Source organism: Mus caroli, unplaced genomic scaffold (assembly GCF_978045245.1).
Source record: "Mus caroli unplaced genomic scaffold, Mus_caroli_1 scaffold_7, whole genome shotgun sequence".
NCBI lineage: Eukaryota > Metazoa > Chordata > Mammalia > Rodentia > Muridae > Mus > Mus caroli.
Genome location: NW_028227262.1, coordinates 141,667,918 through 141,686,627, shown reverse-complemented (window position 1 = coordinate 141,686,627; position 18,710 = coordinate 141,667,918). Strand labels below are relative to the sequence as shown.

The window sequence follows — 18,710 nt, the reverse complement described above, 5'->3', positions numbered from 1 at the left end:
AAATTCACATTTCAAGGATGTCAGCATGTCCTGGGGCAATTCAATAAGCATTCAGATAAGCACCTGCTGTTTGTAAGTTCGATTTCCCACTTCCCAGCCGTGTAGCTTGGACAATTCCTCTGGAATAAGTGTCAATATACAACAGTCCAGGGTCCATACCCGACCCACCACCTGCTCTTAGAAATGAAGTTTTATGGAAAAAGGCTGTGTGATTCAAGGTTTCATAAGGTCCAGTTTTGTATCAGTGTTAACAATTTCATACAGACCTACAAAAACCAAACATAGCAACTGACCCTGTATTTGAGAAGTTTACCCCAGCTCCACAAGACTTCAAAGGGAACATTAGTATAATATAAAAAAACAAAACAAAAAAAATGAAAACTGAATGTCTGTCCTATAAATCAGAACTGTCACCAATTCCCACAAAGGACTCACATCCCAGTCTGCCTAGCCAGCTGTTGGGAATGTAGGCAGAACTGAGACGCAACGACCACATGCTCTCCCCTTTAGCTTTGTCATCCAGACAGTGGCAATAGAGCAAGAGCCACTCGGTCTCTGGCTACCTTGAAAGAGGCTGCACTGGTACCCACAACCAGGAGGCATTTCAGATGAGATACTTTTATTTCTTTTCATGCCTAAGTAAGCCTGAGTGACTGATGGCTGAGTCTCATTCTTTCTGATTGTTTCGATGTCTCGACCTTCAGAGCCGGAAGAAACATTTACTTTTACATAAGAGTGTAGAGAGTGCCTAAGCTTTGGCAGCTGACTTATAATGGGTCAGAGTGCGGGCAGAAGGATCAGTGGCATTGATCCACTTAGGCATCCAATAATGAGTCAGCCAATCAGCCCGGCCTGGGTAATGGCGTTCAAAGATCTGACGGTAGAAGTAGCCTTCCTTAGTTTTGGGAGTATTGAAGGGGAACTTCTGGGAGGCTGCAGACATCATCTCATCATCAACCTATAAGATAAAGTAAGAACATAAAACATTTCCATGTGTATCTGCTCTGATGGAGACCAGAGTTACTTCACTTGCTATGAAGTAACAAGACCCTTTACGTCACTCATTATTTAGAAAAATGCCAAAGCAAGCCATAACAAACAGACAGTGACTTTTTAAAAGCTCTCATGCATATTCATACTTAGAGGCTCAGTGTTTTGACTCATTTGTACTCATCAGGTACCCAGACGTGCAAAATGATCAGCGATGAATTGGAAATCTTCCCTCTATCCCTTTTCTTTTGATCAGCAATACTACTTTATAGTCCTTCATTTTCCTTAATTATTACATAATGCCTATAAAAGACATATTCCTTGCAGGAACTCTGACTCTCCTTTAGATACAACTATTCAAACTAAAGGGAAACAGAGATCCCAGCTCTCTATTAAACTATTACTGTTCCAGAATATATCTTTAAAGACAGACCTGATGTTCAACATAGTCCTGTAAAATCTTGAACCAGGAGTTCTTGACCGAGGTGATCCCATCACTGAAGGCTTCTTTGGGTCGCCAGAGAATCTCTTTGGGTAGCAGGTTGGAGTCCTCAAAAGTCTCTCTCAGGAGATGTTTTTCTATGCCATTCTGACAGGAGCACACAAGGAGGGTCAGTGAAGTCACCGGAGGAACCAACGATATTTGGGGGTTTTATCCAGGGCTGATTTACCTACTTTTGGAATTCTCATATCTGGCGGCAGAGACAGGTAATAGGAAGAAAACCGATGATCCAGAAAGGGGACTCTCAGTTCGAGACTTGGGGAAAACAGAAGACAATCTGAGTCAGATGGTTGGCACGGCTTCCTGACAACCACACCAGACTGAGTCATGGAGATGAAAGAGTCACATTCTGGCCTCCTAGGGACCACACTGTATGATTAGCCATATACTAATGTTTTTACTTGAAATAAAACCAGCATCTAGGGAGGGAAGCTTTCTGTTTTAAAGTATTTTTTTCCTTCTGTGCCTATGAAAAATTACCTGTTTCTATAAGATGTTAATTATCATGAGTGACCTGGTCATGAGGGTATATGAATATTCATACCATCATATGTACAAAAGTCCCAGTGACACTCGTCAGGACATGCAGACAGGTCATAACTATGATTCCAGCCCATTCGTAAACCAAATATGGTTCAGTAGAGGAACTGAAAATGTTGAAAGGCAAGTCTTTATCCTGCACAGTAAAGGTCTTCTATTCTTCAACAAGCCCATTTGACCATGGAAACCCTGGGCAAGAAGAAATGGCTCCAAAGAAACTTATTTTTATTCTATAACCCTATCAACAAATGAATGAATGCATGAAGATTGCATGTCTCCTCCCAGATGCAGCAAACTGGCTTGGCAGGCACATAGTATTTGTTACCTGGAGCAGTACTCCAAATGCTCTAAAATGTTTACAAGGAGCCACTGCAGCCTTCCGTCTAAGCCAGAAACGGCCCATTACTGCTATGATCTAGTGACACAAAACCTGCCTGGCATACCCACAGGACATGATCTCTCCACACCCCGGTGATAGTGTCCAGGCCATAGCACAGCTTTTAGGGGACAAACTTTGCTGAAAACTATACTTTGCAACCAGCCGAAAGAAACTCAAAATGAGCAACTGATCTCATTTAAGCTCCTTCCCCCTTCTCCCTTGTTGGTTTTACAACTGATTTTAAAGTTACCCGTGTGCGGCAGTAGTGCGGTCAGCCCGGAGAACATCAAACAGGTAGAGTTCCTTCAGCAGTCTCTCACTCTCCTCCTCGGCCTTCTCAGGAGAAGGAGCCTATTTAACAAACGAAGGTGAGTGACTTGCTTTGGCACACAGGCAGCCTTCATTTTTCCCTCTTACATATGAAATAAAGAAGGAGTAAGGCAGAAAGCTTAAGAGGAGGGTAAAGGATGTGAGTAAATGACTTCAGAGGCCAGCAATGTTTTACAAGACCGACCCATCCATCCTCCAAAGTGCTTAGTGTGAAAACAAATGAGTGCCCTGGGCAACAGACACAATGCCATTCATCCTAGCACTTGGGAAGCAGAGGCCAGTCTGGTCTATAAAGTGAGTTTCTCAACAAACAGAGCTACATAATGAGACCCTGTCTTGAAAAAAAAAAAAAAATCAATAGACAGACAGTCAGACAGATAAAATATAAAAGCAATTCTCATGTTTAAGAATAAAAAGTATCTGATACTATTAAGTCTTCTTTCTCCTAAAAATAGACAGGCAGACAGACAGATAGATAGATAGATAGATAGATAGATAGATAGATACCATCAATTCTTAGACACAAACACAAATACACTCTAAAAATATTACAAATCATAAGGACAGAATAGAAAGAGTCAAGTGACTCTGACTTTTCTTAACTTAGCCTGGCCATCTTTTCAGTTCAGAGTACTTACCTTGTGGAAATATATATAGCCCTGTGTAAGTTCATCTGACCCCTCTCCGGAGAAGATCACCACGCTGTCTGTGTTCTTCCGAATATACTTGGAAATTAAATACATACCTTAAATGAAAGAGAAATTAATGGTGACGTCATTGTTGTCTTCTGGAGAGCCTCAGAAGCAACAGCAGGCTGGAGTGTCTTGTTGGACTGACTTAATGTAAGTATTAAAGCAGCTTCCAAAAGGATCGCAAATTTATAAGTCACCTACATGCAGTCAATCCAACCTAAGCAATAAAATAGCCTGCAATCTACTGTCATGTTTTACAAACAGGTTGCAAAGTTATGTTCTTAGAACAAGACTTTCTATGTTAAATTTTTGCTAGATTGAACCACTTAAATACCTGAATACCATGGCATATATACTAACACAGTAGAGTAAGGCGTGGGCCTTGCAATGCTTTGAATGCAGTTTGGTCTCCATGTGGTGATGTGATCCATGGTGGAGAAGTGGAAGATAAGGTGTGGTTGGGGTTCCTTGGTCCTCAAGCATCTTGCCTTAGAAGGCATTACGGCAATTCCCTTCATTCCATTCGAATTCTCCTGATTCAATTATTTAGGACAGAGCCCGTCTCTTGTCTCCAATGCCTGGGATCACTATGAGATCCCTTCCTCATGTGCCACTCCTGATGCCACCCACCAACGTGCCATGCTGTTGGGCTTTCTAAAGTTTCTCATCTGGCGTTATCCATTATTGTAACAGAAAGCAGACTAATGGAAGGAGCTTACTTTTAATTGTTTCGTTCTTTTCCACTTCCACTCCTCATTTCCAAATCCCACATTTGATTAAGAAGGCTCTGTACAATATTGTGCTATGTCTACTTGGTAGACATAGCTCTACAGTACCATCTGTCTCCTCCAATCTCATCTTTATCCTTCTTAGGAGAGACATTCTTCAAACTCTGCTTCCACCTCATAAAAACTTAACCACAGATGTGCTATACGTGTGCGTATTTAACTATGATGCTTCAGGAGGCCAAATCACTGTAATACCCATGGTATTTTATCGCACTCCAAAGTGAGTTTTTAAAAAGACTCACTCAGCTAGTAAAATTTTAGAGGTTCAACATTGGGTCTGATTTGTGTTACATTTCTAATCTTTGAATGTGTGAGCCAGGTGGAGTAGTGTTGTTTGCATGACAGTAATAGCTAGTAACTGGTAAGCTGTGTGATGGATATTTATAATACATCTACATGAGGACCCGTTAGAGAAAATGTTCTGTAACATGGACCGATTTCCCCATTTTATTAAGAACAGTGTTTCCTCATTATTCCTTTGGGATTGGTTCTGGGAACCAATCAGTTACACATATCTTCAGATACCCCAACTCCTTATAAAATGATAGTGTTTGCACACAACCTACACACATATACAGGCCTATCTCGTTTTACTGTGCTTAGCTTTACTGTATCTCAGAGGAAGTTAATTTCTTACAAATGAAAAGTCTGGCAATCCTGCACTAAGCAAATATACTGTATCATTTTCCACAGCTTAAATGATCAACAACCATAAGATAGTCCTAAATAAAGGTACTTAGTTGACCATAGTACGCTGTAGCCATAGCTTTTACATGCACTAGGAAGCACACCAGATTATTATACATAATAATATTATGTACTGTGGCCCAACTATTATCATCCAAGATATTTTAAACAGAGAAGATGGGAGAAAAAGGGGCCAAAATATATGTCCATTCTATGGTCATACCATATACTGACAGTCCAGCAATCCCCCTGCTTCAACCTCCTGGGTGCTGGAATCCTGGTTATGATGAGGTAACAAAGAATTCATATGAAGTATGGGAGACAGAACCTAGCATGAAGTATGTGCTTAACAGATGTGAGCTGCTTTTATTTTTATGAAGCATTCTTTAAGACTATAGGCCGAGCTGACCTTGTAAATTCAGTGTTCAGATGATCTGACTATATTCATTAAGCACTTCCTCCAGTCGAAAGAAATTCAATTTAAATGGTCCTATCAATATATTATAGTATTATTAAAATATAGGAACTTTGCTAGTGTTCATACTTAGGCAATATTTCTTAAGCTGAAATCATGTTAAACCTTCTACTGTTTCAGTATTAAAACGCTTTCCCTATAATAAAATCCCTTACCCACGGATGCTCGAACTGTCGTAATATCATAAGTTTCCAAGGAAAATATGACTTCATCCAGGGCCTGAATGCCTTCTTCAGAGTTAAAAAGGACTTCATGATGCTCGCTTCCAATATAATTTGCTACCTGATTGTGAAGAAAAACTCCATATATTTGTTAAAGAACTACTTTAGAAAATGAAACAGGCCAGTTCCTCTCAAGGTAAACACGGTGAAAAGAAACAAAGCTGAAGATGGCTCAAGGTCTCTCCAGACCGCCTTGGTAAGGGGCGGTGCAGGCCTTTCAATAAGAGGAGGTGCAGGCCCCTTCTGTAAGAGGCGATAGATGCAGACACAGCCACATGCCACCTAAAGCAAGCCAGGTGCCTCTCAACCACACTGACTCTCTCCAAATCAACGCTACAGACTGACAGTCCAGAGTCCCAGTCAGCACACCACTCTCTCCTATTTTACTTAACCTGCCTCATTTCTCCCTTTTGAACATCATCTCCCTTGTACTGTACTGAAATGCCTAATTTTATATCCAGCATGGTATCCCTACACATATAGCCTTTTCCGGTCGAATTGGAATTCTCCTCTAGGCTTCTCTCAGTCATTCTAGGTCTTTACAGAGCAACACCCCATCTTTACAGAGCAACACCAACACACACAGCATTGCATGTACAATATCTGCTTGCTTCATAAGAAAACAAGATGCGAGCTGATATCCTGGCACCAGTTCCTATCCTGGTTTGTTCTCTATGGCTTGTCTGTCATAAAGATCGTGACCAACATCAACTTGGAAAGGAAAGAGTTTATTTGGTTTACCTATTCTGAGTCATCACTCAAGATGGGAAATGAAGGTCCAGGAGCCAGGGGGAGCAAACCAATAACTAGGCAGTGCCCCTCCATGGTCTCTGCTGCAGTTCCTGCCTACAGGTTTCTGCCTCAAATTCCCACCTAGATTTCGTCAGTGGACTACGACTCGGGATACGTAAGCCACGTGAATCCGTTCCTCACCCTGTTGCTTTCCATCATGGCCTTTCTCACAGTATCAACAGGCACATTAGGACGACTTCAGCTTGATTTTCATTCTAACAATTGGGCTAAGTTCTGAGTCTATACGATGGGCAGGTTGTGCCGTACCTTTCTAGCGGCCAGTAGATCGGGGCTGTCCTCCATGCCAATAGCAAATGTCTGGAGAGGATACTGAACTTGGGCCTCCTTGAGCTGCTTCAGCAGAGAGGCAGCAACCAAGCTCGAGTCCAAGCCCCCTGCAGCATGAAAATAAACTTGATGGTTGCAGGCATACATGAAGCAGGGCAAAGATAATCACACACCTGCTAAACATCTGGATCGGCATTTGACTATGAAGATCTCTGAGTTTTATAAACAGAAATCAGCTTTAGTAAGATTTATAGTGAAGTGAAATGAAGTGTGTGTGTATGTATATATGTATGTATATATGTGTGTGTGTATGTACACATACATATGTATGTGCATGTGTGTGTTAATACATACATTTTATTGTCCCCTTACAATGGCAACTGCATCTAAAGTGGCTTAGAAGATCAATACACAGGATTCTAAGGGATAAGGACCAACAAACAGGTCTATAGAAAATGAAACATAAAACTATATAGTAGGCCTTTAACATTCAAAGCTCAGAGCCAGCTACAAATCATTTCATTTAAACACCAGCAAGATGTTTTTATTTTTTAAACTGACTTCACCTGATAAAAGGCAGCCAATCCTCCGGTCTGTCATCAAGCGTTTCTTGATAGCGTTGTCAAAAAGGATCCGCAGATTGCTCTTCACGGTCTCTATCTCGAAGCCTAACAACACAGAAAGTCAATGGAACCGCCGCAGACAAGCTGAGGCTAAGCTGACTGAGATGAGGCAAGCAGTCTACTACATCATCGTGATGGCTCTCCCTCACTCACGGAGATCCCTCCACCTCCAAATCAAAGAGGAAACATCTTAAAACCAACATCACTGAAAACGGCGCAAACGGCCCTGGGTTGTCAGGGATGAGCTAGAGTTCTGGGGTTCGGTCATGGGCACTAGTCACCTGGGAAGAGTTTCTCCACGCTGTCATAGATGGCATGCAATGGTTCATCCGTACAGTGATGGTATTTGACCATTTCCACAGACGCAACTTTGCCATTTGGTTTTAAATCCAAAACTTCATAGTGTCCAGGAAGGAAGGGCTCCACTTTTAAGAAGGGAGTGGTGGAGTGTTTTAAGGAAACAAGGCCTACAAATGGAAAACAGCAACGTATGCAATTAGGTGCTTCTCTGCAGCCTGTGCAGTGAGCTAGTACACTACAACCCATACTTTCCCCTTTAAGTACAGATGCATATCCACTATACAAAAAAGGTGGGAGGGGAAATAATTACCCCATACCCTACCATCTCTCCTGAAGAAGCAAGAATGACATGGAGACAGAACACAAAACTGCATGGATTTGCAGTCATTTGATGCAATAGGAAGATGATTCCTTACGAGATCATTTCCTAACATAGCAAGATAACGATTCCAAACATCACCTTTTAACTAGGGTATGTCTCGTTGTTACAATACCATCCTCTGAGACAACCCTCTCCCACCTGAAAGGCCCTGATACCTTTATTAAAATGAAAGTCTTCATCATCTCACTCCTTTACCTAGCTGAATTTCCTGAAGCCTATCTTTTAGACATTTATAAAGTTTTCAAAGAAAAAAACTTTTTAAAGGGAAGGCCTATTTTCTGTCAGAACATAAACAAGATGAGATATAAATCTGAGAAAAAAGGGAAATCAGAATGTTAACTTCATGTTAACTTGCCAAGCCTTCTGGTCATCAAGGTGGCACGGCATTTTAAGAGAGACCAATGGTTCTCAAGTCTTGACCATGTAAAATGATCTACTACAGGTACTCAGAAGCCAGTACCCTCCCCGTCATAGCTGTCATAGAATGTGTATGAGAAAGCCATAGAATGTAGGTTTAGGCAGTTCTTATAGGCAGTAGCTACCCTGACACCACCGTGATCTGCACAAAAGCCAATGTTGTGTAATAAATCGATCAACAGATCGATTTATCTACCTACACAGATATTTGTTATAATGTCCTATGAGTCTTATAACCCAATCTGTGTACATTGAATTCAAAGGTCAAAGGAATGCAGTGTGCTCACTAGCTGGCAGAGCTCGAATGCTGTTCACCCCTATAGAAGATGCGATGCGGCCAAGTGAAAGGTCGTAGTCAGATCCCCACGATGAGATGTTTTTAAAGTCTGGTTAACAGGAAGCAGCAATCCAATGGGATCTGTGTGGTGGATTCAATAGGACCCCTACAGGGCATATCCACTCGGTCCCCAGTCGATAGAACTGTTTGGGAAGGATTAGGAAGTGTGGCCTTCTGACAGGGACATCACTAGGGATAACCTTTGAGGTTTCAAAAGCCCGCATCATTCCCAGTCAGCTCTCTGCCTCATGCTTGTGGACCAAGATGTCAGCTCCCAGCCACTACCTGCCTGCTGCCATGTTCCCTATCATGACCTCATAGACCCTAGCCCTCTGAAACTCTAAGCTCCAAATAAAGTCTTGTCTTGGTCGTGCATTCTTATCATTTTAATGTAAAGGTAACTAGGCAGTCTAGAAAAGGACAGAGTTAAGGACGCAGAAAACAAACTGCAGAGAGTAAACTGTTGGTGGGATTCCAGTTCCGTATCAAGCCATCATCAGGTCTAAAAGTCCAAAAGATAGCCCACAGAAGCAGGAGTCCACCCTGCTTTATATCCCCTTTGCCAGGTTTCCCTGATGGGATTTTAGGTAACTGATGTAGAATGCCCTATGCTGTCTGCTGATAGACCAAGGGAAGCATATTTAATACCCACACTTTGGTTAGCATGCAGATCAAGATCCTGGTTTCAAGTAATGTTAAATCTGAAGACTAAGTGGCAAAGGATTCAAAAAATGGCAAACTACACTACAGAAAACTTGCTCTCTAGGTAAGAGACCAAAGATGATTACAAAGTTTACTGCCAGAAAAATGATGCTAAGTAGGTGTGTTATACTGAGTATAACAAGTAAGGTATCTATTGCTATAATAACATACCCAAGATAAGAAATGGGAAAAAAATATTATTTTAGCGCAAGCATTTGAGCCACTGTGACCAAGTCCGTGGTTGCTTGGCTCTATCTATAAACCATGGCAGAGATACTTTGCATGAAGAAAAAAATGTGCTCACCTCCTACAGGCCAGAAGAATCGGGGGCTGCAGAAAGACCGAGTGAATTAGGTGCCTGCCAAACCCCATGCTAAGCAAGCATGAGAACCTGAGATTTAATCCCCAGGCCCCATGGAGAACCTGGTAGCAGTATCCTGCGTCTTTATTTCTAAGATAGGTGGGACAGGACAAGGAAAGCAGGGGGAGCCATGGAGCTCAGTGACTAAATCAGGAACATGAGTGAGTGAGTTCTAAGTGCAAAGAGACCGTGTCAAAAATTAAAATGGAGCCTGGCACGATGGTGCATATCTTTAATGCTGGTACTCAGGAGGCAGAGGAAGGCGGATTAAATAAAATAAAATTACCATGTGTAATGTTAAGTCTCTGGTCTCGACATGTGCGTATGTATGAGCACACATGTATACAACACACATACACACATGAAAGAGGAAAGGAGTGACTAAGATTTCAAATCCTATTCATACTGAGTATTCATCTCTCGTCATTTTAAAGTTTTTGATTGACACCTATATAGGATTTTCACTATGATCCAGGAAGAAACACAAACCAAAAATAGTTAAACTCCATGATTACCTTTAGCTTCTGAACACACAGCCAGAAATCCATCTTCTGTCATGGCTTTAAACAAGGGCCTGACTCCATAGGTATCTCTCCCCAGAAATACTTTCTTATTGGCAGTGTCCAGTAAGATAAATGCAAACACCCCGTCCAGCATACAGATGGTTTTTTCGATACCTCCTTTGTCATAGAGGTGGAGGATTATCTCGCCATCCACATTGGTCTGATATTCAAATTCAAAACGTTGCTGTAGCTTAAGGAAGCAGAGCAAACAAAAAGTTAGTATCCTTATGGATCCTGACCCAGTATTGTGTTCTATCATCAGTTTGTGTGCATTGGTGGTTTCAAAAAAAGAAAGAAAGAGAGAGAGAGAGAGAGAGAGAGAGAGAGAGAGAGAAAGAAAGAAAGAAAGAAAGAAAGAAAGAAAGAAAGAAAGAAAGAAAGAAAGAAAGAAAGAAAGAAAGAAAGAAAGAAAGAAAGAAAGGTATGGCATTATTCAAATCTACCTTGTCTAAACTCACAATTCTGAAAATTTTTCACCATAAAGGCTAAACCCATGACAATAAAGACTGAGTTCTGATAATCAGGATACAAGGGTCAGGCATCAGAGCTGTGACACATGAAGAAATTCAAGTACATATTGCACCCCATAGTCTACACTCTGTAGTTACACATACACATTTACATGGGAAGTCATCTTTTCTTTAGGACCCCAGCCCCAAGACAAAAATCTGCAGGTGATTTAGTGCTTTTTGTGAAATGGAATATTATCTACATATAATATAATACACATCCTCCTGTGTACTTAAATACTTTCTAGATTTAGAATACTTAACACGCCAAGCAGTGGTGGCGCTCACCTTTCATCCCAGCACTTGGGAGGCAGAGACAGGCGGATTTCTGAGTTTGAGGCCAGCCTGGTCTACAGAGTGAGTTCCAGGACAGCCAGGGCTACACAGAGAAACCCTGTCTCAAAAAACCAAAGGGGGAAAAAAAAAACTTAATACAACACTTTAGATGCAATTGTTATGCAATATTGTGCAGGGTATAAAAACATGGGCATGTTCATCATAGGCACAATTTTTGATAAACATTTCCCACCAGTGTTTGCTCTGATCTTTGAAGGTAGAAACCAAGAATATAAATAAGGACATGCCAACACACTAGGAGAACAGTTTGCCTTGTTACCATGGAGCAAAAATGTGTTGTCAACAACTGTTGACTATAGTTTGGGATGCAGAATCAGCTGAGAGGCCCTCCCAGCTCATTCTCAAAGACCTCCCTTGAAATATACCGCAAAAGGAGAACCTAGTGGCCACGCCTTACTGACAAATGCAAATGAATCCATCACAATGGCAGAGCTCAGACCCAAGCTGATCCTCAGGAGAGGTCAACAGCCAGACCTTCCTGAATAGTGGGACATTAAAGCTACTTCTCAGAGACAGAGAAAATGATCATAGACAGGCCCCACAGAACAGCAATGGGCCCTCCACTGTCTCTGTCAGCAAAGTGAAAAGGCTTGAGTTGGGCCCAGATTCTGATAGTTTCTACTACACTAACACACCAGCAACGCGACAACTGAGCCCTCTGTTCTCCACTTCAGACTTGCTGAGTCTTTTCAGTTTTCAAAAGGGAAACTGAAATGCATATACTGTAAATATGTGTTAGGTCTTTCCATCCCTAAAGAGTGGTCCTCTGTGGAAAGCATTCACAGAACTCTCTTACAGTACTGGCTGGCCATTCTTCCAAGCTAAGGACTGGTCAGGGTCATCCTAGCTCAAGTAGGTGGGGTTTGAAAAATCTACCCCTCTGTTTACTTTATTGATTTTATGTGTTAGTGTTCGGCAGTGTGTACACGTTCATGCATCAGTTTCTTTTCTAGATGGTCATGAGCCACCATGTGGGTGCTGGGAAGAACAGACTCAACTTCTGAGGCATCTCTTCAGCCCCAAAAATCTACCCCTCTGGATGGGAGCACCCTACAGCATTTGAAAATAATGAACATTACTTCCACTCTCTTTTTCGATGATAATTTACTCAGAAAGCAACTGCCGGGTACTAACTCTAACTCTGGAATGGACGCTTCTGTGCTGCACACATGTCCTGCCACCTTCCTAAAGCCACACTGCCTCAGACTTGTTCTGGGCCCCTGGCTTATAAGCAGGAGGTGAAGACGAACTTTGAAGGTGCATTCTGAAAAATACTTATGGCTGAACGTGTGCATTCTACTCTTAGACAAGTTTGTAGCAGTCGCATTTGTTTAAGTTTGGGTGCTTGGTAGAAACAGCAGAAAGTCTCTGCAAATATAACATTACCTAATTTTTAAAAGGCATGTTTTTAAGATACTACCTTTTAAATTGTTAACAAAATTAATAAGCAGCAACACTGTCCAAGTAAACCATAAGCCAAGATATGTGCTAACCTCACTTCAGGAGGACAAGATGAAGGGTGATACTGACAGAGCGCAACCTCGTCCTCTCAGGTACACTGGCTTGACTTACTGAGACCCAAACCCCACCTCACCCCTCACTGCTTTCCTTAACTTTCCTCTGTACCGGGTTCATCCTAGAGCATTGACCTTTGCATACAGAAGTCCTTTATGAAGGTATATTTGCTAAGTGGTTAAAGGCTTCAGATGAGAACCCTGTGTTAACAATGTTCCTATAAGCAAGCAAACTGGCAAATGAAAACTATTGTCCAGGAATAAAGATAAACCCCTACCAATGAAAGATAAGCACAGAAGTCTCAAAATTTACCATGAAACAGCATGGCCAAATGACTAAACCTTGACTGAAATCTGCCCTACCAAACAAACAAAGCATGAAAACATACACACACCCCAAAAAATAAAAACAAAAAGGCAAAGCCAAATAAAAACACAGCTAAATGTATTCTAGGGACATCTGGAGAAGCTTAAATATGAACTTGATATTAGATATTAGTCTTAGGTTGGGTATTAACGTTAACTAGGAGAATGTTCTGATTATTAAATGACAAATGATTACATATTTTAGAGGAAACACATTATGAGGTACCATACTAGAATAATTCAGCCTAAAGGGACCATGCAGGCCTGGAGATAAATACAGATATTAACAATAACCAGTATTCATGCACACTGCTCTAAGGCAACTAGAAGTTGGGGAGGGGTTAACAAGTTTGCAAATATAACAAGGGGTGGTATTTGTACAAGCACTCGTAAATTAAAGATTTAATTCTTTTCCCTTATGAAAAAACGAGTCAAAGAATCCTGGCTTGGATGGTCCTTACCATATCTGGTTTCCGAGATCAACATTTCTGCCTCCTCACTCACTCCTGTTCTCTAGACACCAGAGTAGAGAGTTCCAACTTCAAAGCTGCAAGTCTTGCTTAACATACTTCATTGCCTCCCGCCACCTTTCTACAATTTGGCTCCTACTAAGTGTGAAACTGCAAAAGCTTTCTCAGTGGTCCTATTATATAACACTGCAAATCTCACCTCCTCTCAACTTTGCAGGACTATCTCTCCCCTCTAAGCCCTCAATTGCTCCTGGCCTTGGAAGGCTCCTATAGCAGGAGACTGACTGTCCTGTCTTCCCAGCTCCATGGGTCCTTTTCTCACTCACTCTCGCCCACACTGGGCATCTACACTTCTGGGGCTTGCCAAGTATTCTCTGTCTATCAGGTCTTAGTTTAAGTCTCCCTTCCTCAGGCCCATCCCTGCAAACAGCTTTCCCATGTGCACCACTTCTGCATTTGTTTCCCAAAAGTTCAATTTACAGTGATTTTTTTGTCTGTCTCCTGTTAGCATCCTGCACTGGAGCACAGGCCTGACTGTCATTTTCGCTGACAGGACTCCATCAGCTAACACAGAACATAACACTGCCCTAATCAATATTAAAATGTATAAAAGGAAAAAAATTGAATTGGCATCTCCATGTTAATCACTTTAAAAAAAAATCTAACTAATTTTACCTTTCTGTGTCAGTGCTCTGTATAAGACCAGAGCAAAGGAGTCAGAACATAGAAAAAGATACAAAGTAAAAAGGCGTGACACAAAATATGAACATCATAACCATAGGTCTGAAGGTGAGTTATATATAGCCAGCCATCCCCGGCTTCCCTCTGCTTACCGCCTTGTGGTTGTAGATTTCACCATTGTAACAGAGCCACAAATAAGGGTATTTCCTCACTCTTATCGGCTGCATTCCAAACAGCGGGTCAACCACAGCCAAGCGGTGAAAGCCAAAGCAGCAGTTGGTGTATCCATTGACATTCTCAAAGCGAAATGCATCTGGCCCCCTGTGCGCAATCTTCATCGCACTCAGACACTGCACGGAAAGGCAGTCATCGCTGCCGAAGAGGGCCCAGATGCCACACATGCTACAGGCGGACTGCAGGCACTCTACGGAGAGAAGCACAGGGTCTCGCATTGAGTATAAGCAACGCTGGATTCTTGAAACTTACACAACCCTCTCCAAATGTTGAATCCCAAACCATCTTTATCTACGGCAATGTTCCATTAGGTGGGTAGGCACAAGGGGAGTGATTTCATTTGCTTACAAATATTAAGAAATACAAATGACCTTTATATCCAACCATAGACTCTGCACCCTGCCAAAGCTCACATTTCTCCCACCTTAGACTTTTTGGTGGGGGTTAGACCCAGCAACATCCAGGTCACAGCTGCAACCCAGGATACTCCCAAGAGCAAGAGCAGGAGTGGCTGGCTCCAAGCTAGGTGGGATACCAGCCCCAGCTACTCCGGGTGAGAACCTCAAAACACCCCAAAGGTCTGGTATTCTCCCTGTTAGTACAGCTTCTTCTTACACCTCTACAATTAAATACCATCTCTCTATTTCCAGGTCAAATACAAAGGGAAAAAATAACAACAGGTGGGCACCATTGTGTAATATTAATCCATGTGTATATACACAGAGACACACATACACTAGTATAATACATCCTTAGGCATGTCACGTCTGGTAGCTTAACCTCTAAGTGACTTAGCTAAATGTTGTGGAAGAATAAGGAAACAGTAATCTGATATCAGATACCTAACAAGCATTTTGAGTTTACTGAGGATGTAAAATATTTGTCATGGCTAGGTACTGTAGTACTTAATGCTAGCACTGAGGGTAGAAGCAGGGTAGATCAAAGGTTCAAGGCCATCCTGTACTGTATTAGATAATGTGTCAGTAACAGAAAAGTTCAATATCCAGTGTTCTTAATGACAAAACACTCTCAAATATTTATCTCAAAGCTGCATTGGTTAGTTAGAAACAACACTGGAGGAGGGAAAACTTAATTAAAGCCCTGTAAGCCAGGAAGCAAGTAATTCCTACAAATCTTTCATTTAAATATCTGAAGTTCAAATAGTTCAGTAGTCTCCAACTTGCAATCCTGTTCAAAATGCAAAATGCAAATCTGCAACAAATGGCCACATCCTCTGAAACCTACATCCTCCCATCCCCCACTCTGAGCAAGCCTTGGGAAACATTCCAACTGGATCAAAGCTTTGGTGCGCTTTGAGTAAAACCAGACCAAGCAACAGAAAGTGGTATCAAGCAATGCAACCGGAAGAGGAAGTGCAAGAGGCCCGGAGCCCCTTCCATGTTGTCCAAATGTTGAACCTGTAATAGGCTCGGTCTGCGCATTCAGAAGGAGAATCCAGAGATTCAGGAGGTGGCCAGTAATAAGCAGTGTTTGATTCAATGCCTATGAAAAGTGGGTTAGTCGCACTGCTAAAAGATGGCTCCATCGAATCCCGACCCTCAGAGCTCAGGGAACCCTGAGGAAGAGGAGGCAGAAGGAGTTGCAAAAACCTGAGACAGAGGACATCAGAACAAGGCCCTCTAAAACAAACCGAGCAAAGCTCCCATGAACTCCGAGACCAAAGCAGCAAGCCCAAGGCCTGCACGGGTCTCCACTAAGTCCTCTGCATATGTACTATACAGCAGTGGTTCTCCACCCTGGGGTCAAACGGCCCTTTCAGTGGTTGCCTAAGACCAACAGAAAACATATTTACATATTTACAATATGACTCAAAACAGTAGCAAAGCTGCCGTGATGAAGTAGCTAGGAATATGATGTTATGGTTGGAGTTCACTACAGTGATCTATATTAAAGGGTGGCAGCATCAGGAAGGCTGAGAACCCACAGTATTCTAACTTTCAATTGAGTGCTTTTATGGGACTCCTGACTGAACGTGTGAATGAGTGGGTCTCTGATTCCTGTGCCTTCTCTTTGGGATCTTTTTATCTTTCTGTTGGCTTCTGTTGTCCAACTTCAATATGATGGTTTCCCTTTTATCTTACCTTACTGTATTTTTTTTTCTATTTTTGTTGTTTGTCTCTTAGAAGCCTATCCTTTTCTAATGAGAGGCAGAAAGGGAGTGGATTCAGAGGGGAGAGGTGGAGAGACACTATAGGTAGAGAGCGGGGAAACTGTTCAGATAAGTATTATCTATGTCTAATAAATAAAAGGGAAAGAGAAGTAGGTTAACAAAGCGCTCTGAAAATCAATTATGATCACCGAGAACCATTTACCTAGGTCTTAAGGCTCTTTAATGAACTGTCTGGTATGCAAAACATATGCCAGGCACTACATTCAAGTGTAAAGAAAAGTTTAAAATTCTTTCCTTCAGCAGGAGTAAGGAAATTCAAACTCCTTTGTAATCGGAATCAGAGGCCCTCTTGTACCATATTTTCCTCACTGTTTTCCTCGTTTCCTGGTTAACTTCTGCAGCAGTACTGGCCAGTGAGCCATATGTGAAATTTTAATATACTAATAAAGCCCATTAAGACAAGAGAAATCATTAAAACTAATTTTAAACATACCTTAACATGACACACCCTAAACTCGACAACCAATACAATATAATCAAAATTAATTATATTTTACACTATTTTTCCTAAATTATTAAAACCGGGCTGGAGGGATACTTTAGTGGTTAGAGGCTGCAATCAAACATCAAAACATCAAGTATTAGGTTTTCATAATCATCGAAATCGATACATTTCACTCTTACTACATCTCAGTTCAGACTAGCCAGCATGTCTAGGGGTCAGTCTATGAAAGAGCACACGCTCCCCGCTGGACAGCGCTTTCGTACACTGAACTGACAGTTCTAAACTTCACTGGATCACCTTAAGACCTCAATAATCAACCCGTGGCCTTGTGCAAGTCTTACTTCAAATTAATATTATAGTACTGACATCAATCAACGAAGAGTTAACTGTTAAAACCCGTAGGCCACAGGCCACGAAAAATCAAACTTGCCCGTGTATTTTAAAAGTTAGACTAATCTGAAACTAGACCTGTGAATAGCTACCCATAATTAAGAAAGAAAAAAAAAAGCACGCCAATTCCTTTGCCTTTTCCCGTACTTGGTCGCCTGTCTCCTTAAACAGATTTTTCCCGGCGTATGGAACTGGAGTGGAGGAAGGGCCTGAGCAGCGAGGTGAGTGACTGCTCGGTAATCGGATCCAGACAGACCCAGAGACACTCGCTCTAGAGCTTGGTAGAGCCTCTGTCCTGCTGGAGAGCGAGACCCCTACACTAGCCTGGGGCGCCCAATTACGGCTGGTCTTGTGCAGGCGTCCAGCTAGTCCCAGGCAAAACCTTCGGATGGCTGAAATTTCCCAGGTCTAGACGTCATACAGTAAAAGAAAATATTTATGGTGTCTAAATGAAGGCCACCTTCGCCTTCTGTCTGGAGCGGCCCTGCCTCCGCGCTGCACTTCGCTCACATGAAAGCTTTCCTGGCAGCTCCGTCCTAGGTGCGCAACAATCGCCCCGCGCCCGCCCCGCCCTGCCTCGCGCTGCACCGCAGCATCAGTCGGGCGCCGGACCCGAGTGCTCCGCATCCGAACTCCCGGGACATGTGCCCGCGCGGACAGCACATCCTCCGGCCTCCCAGGCGAGCAGAGCGCTCCGCGCTGAGCACCCGGCTCCCGCTTACCTGCGCACCAGCGGCCAGGGCCAGAGAAGGTGGAGCAGAAGCAGCGCAGTGACAAGACCGGTTAGAGGCCGCTTCCCACCTTAGAGTCGCCGGGCTTCTGTAACGCGTGCGGGAAGTTTCATCATGTCGCTGGGACCCAACCCGTGCGCAGGGGCGTGGCCCGCAGTGCTGACGAGTGACGCCAGGCGGGGCGGAGGCCAAGGCAAACGTGCATCCTGGGGCCGAGGAGCCAGGACGTGTTCTGCTTCTGTTCCTTAAGGTGCTGTGACACTGCAGGCAGGATAAGCCCAGAGGTCGGGCCGCTAGGTCACTGGGCTACCCTACACTCATCCGACAATTAGAAGTCTTCGTACTTGGGATGCTTCTAGGACCAGTTGAGGACAGTGTCCCATCAGCAATAGATCTCCTACTCCTTAATTGTAGTCTTCAGTACTTCCTAACAGAGTGTCTGATATATAGATG

The 18,710-nt window shown here is 42.7% G+C and overlaps 1 protein-coding gene across 3 annotated transcripts; it reads right to left on the bottom strand.

Moving 5' to 3' along the window:
* Nucleotides 1-544: 544 nt before the first annotated feature.
* Nucleotides 545-18,403, bottom strand: Asns (asparagine synthetase (glutamine-hydrolyzing)). Of its 3 annotated transcripts, none has more exons than XM_021164605.3 (12): nt 17,987-18,024; nt 14,419-14,690; nt 10,322-10,559; nt 7,589-7,774; nt 7,251-7,352; nt 6,664-6,791; nt 5,539-5,665; nt 3,380-3,486; nt 2,662-2,762; nt 1,666-1,747; nt 1,424-1,579; nt 545-958 (listed from the first exon to the last, which is right to left on the bottom strand). In XM_021164605.3, the coding sequence occupies exons 2-12, from the start codon at nt 14,665-14,667 to the stop codon at nt 749-751; spliced, it is 1,686 nt and encodes a 561-aa protein (XP_021020264.1). In that variant the 5' UTR covers nt 14,668-14,690; nt 17,987-18,024; the 3' UTR covers nt 545-748. The 3 variants fall into 3 exon arrangements, with proteins under 3 accessions (XP_021020264.1, XP_021020263.1, XP_021020262.1); XM_021164604.3 differs by lacking the exon at nt 17,987-18,024 and adding an exon at nt 17,674-17,945; XM_021164603.3 differs by lacking the exon at nt 17,987-18,024 and adding an exon at nt 18,249-18,403 and having other exon boundaries at nt 553-958.
* Nucleotides 18,404-18,710: the final 307 nt, after the last annotated feature.

Excerpts from the sequence above, each read along its gene's own strand:
- Asns (XM_021164603.3), bottom strand. The coding sequence starts at position 14,667 with ATGTGTGGCATCTGGGCCCTCTTCGGCAGCGATGACTGCCTTTCCGTG. Across the intron at positions 6,792-7,250 it reads GATTGGCTGCCTTTTATCAG|GGGGCTTGGACTCGAGCTTG; the intron begins GTGAAGTCAGTT and ends TTCATGCTGCAG. Across the intron at positions 2,763-3,379 it reads GCTATATATATTTCCACAAG|GCTCCTTCTCCTGAGAAGGC; the intron begins GTAAGTACTCTG and ends TTTGTTAAATAG.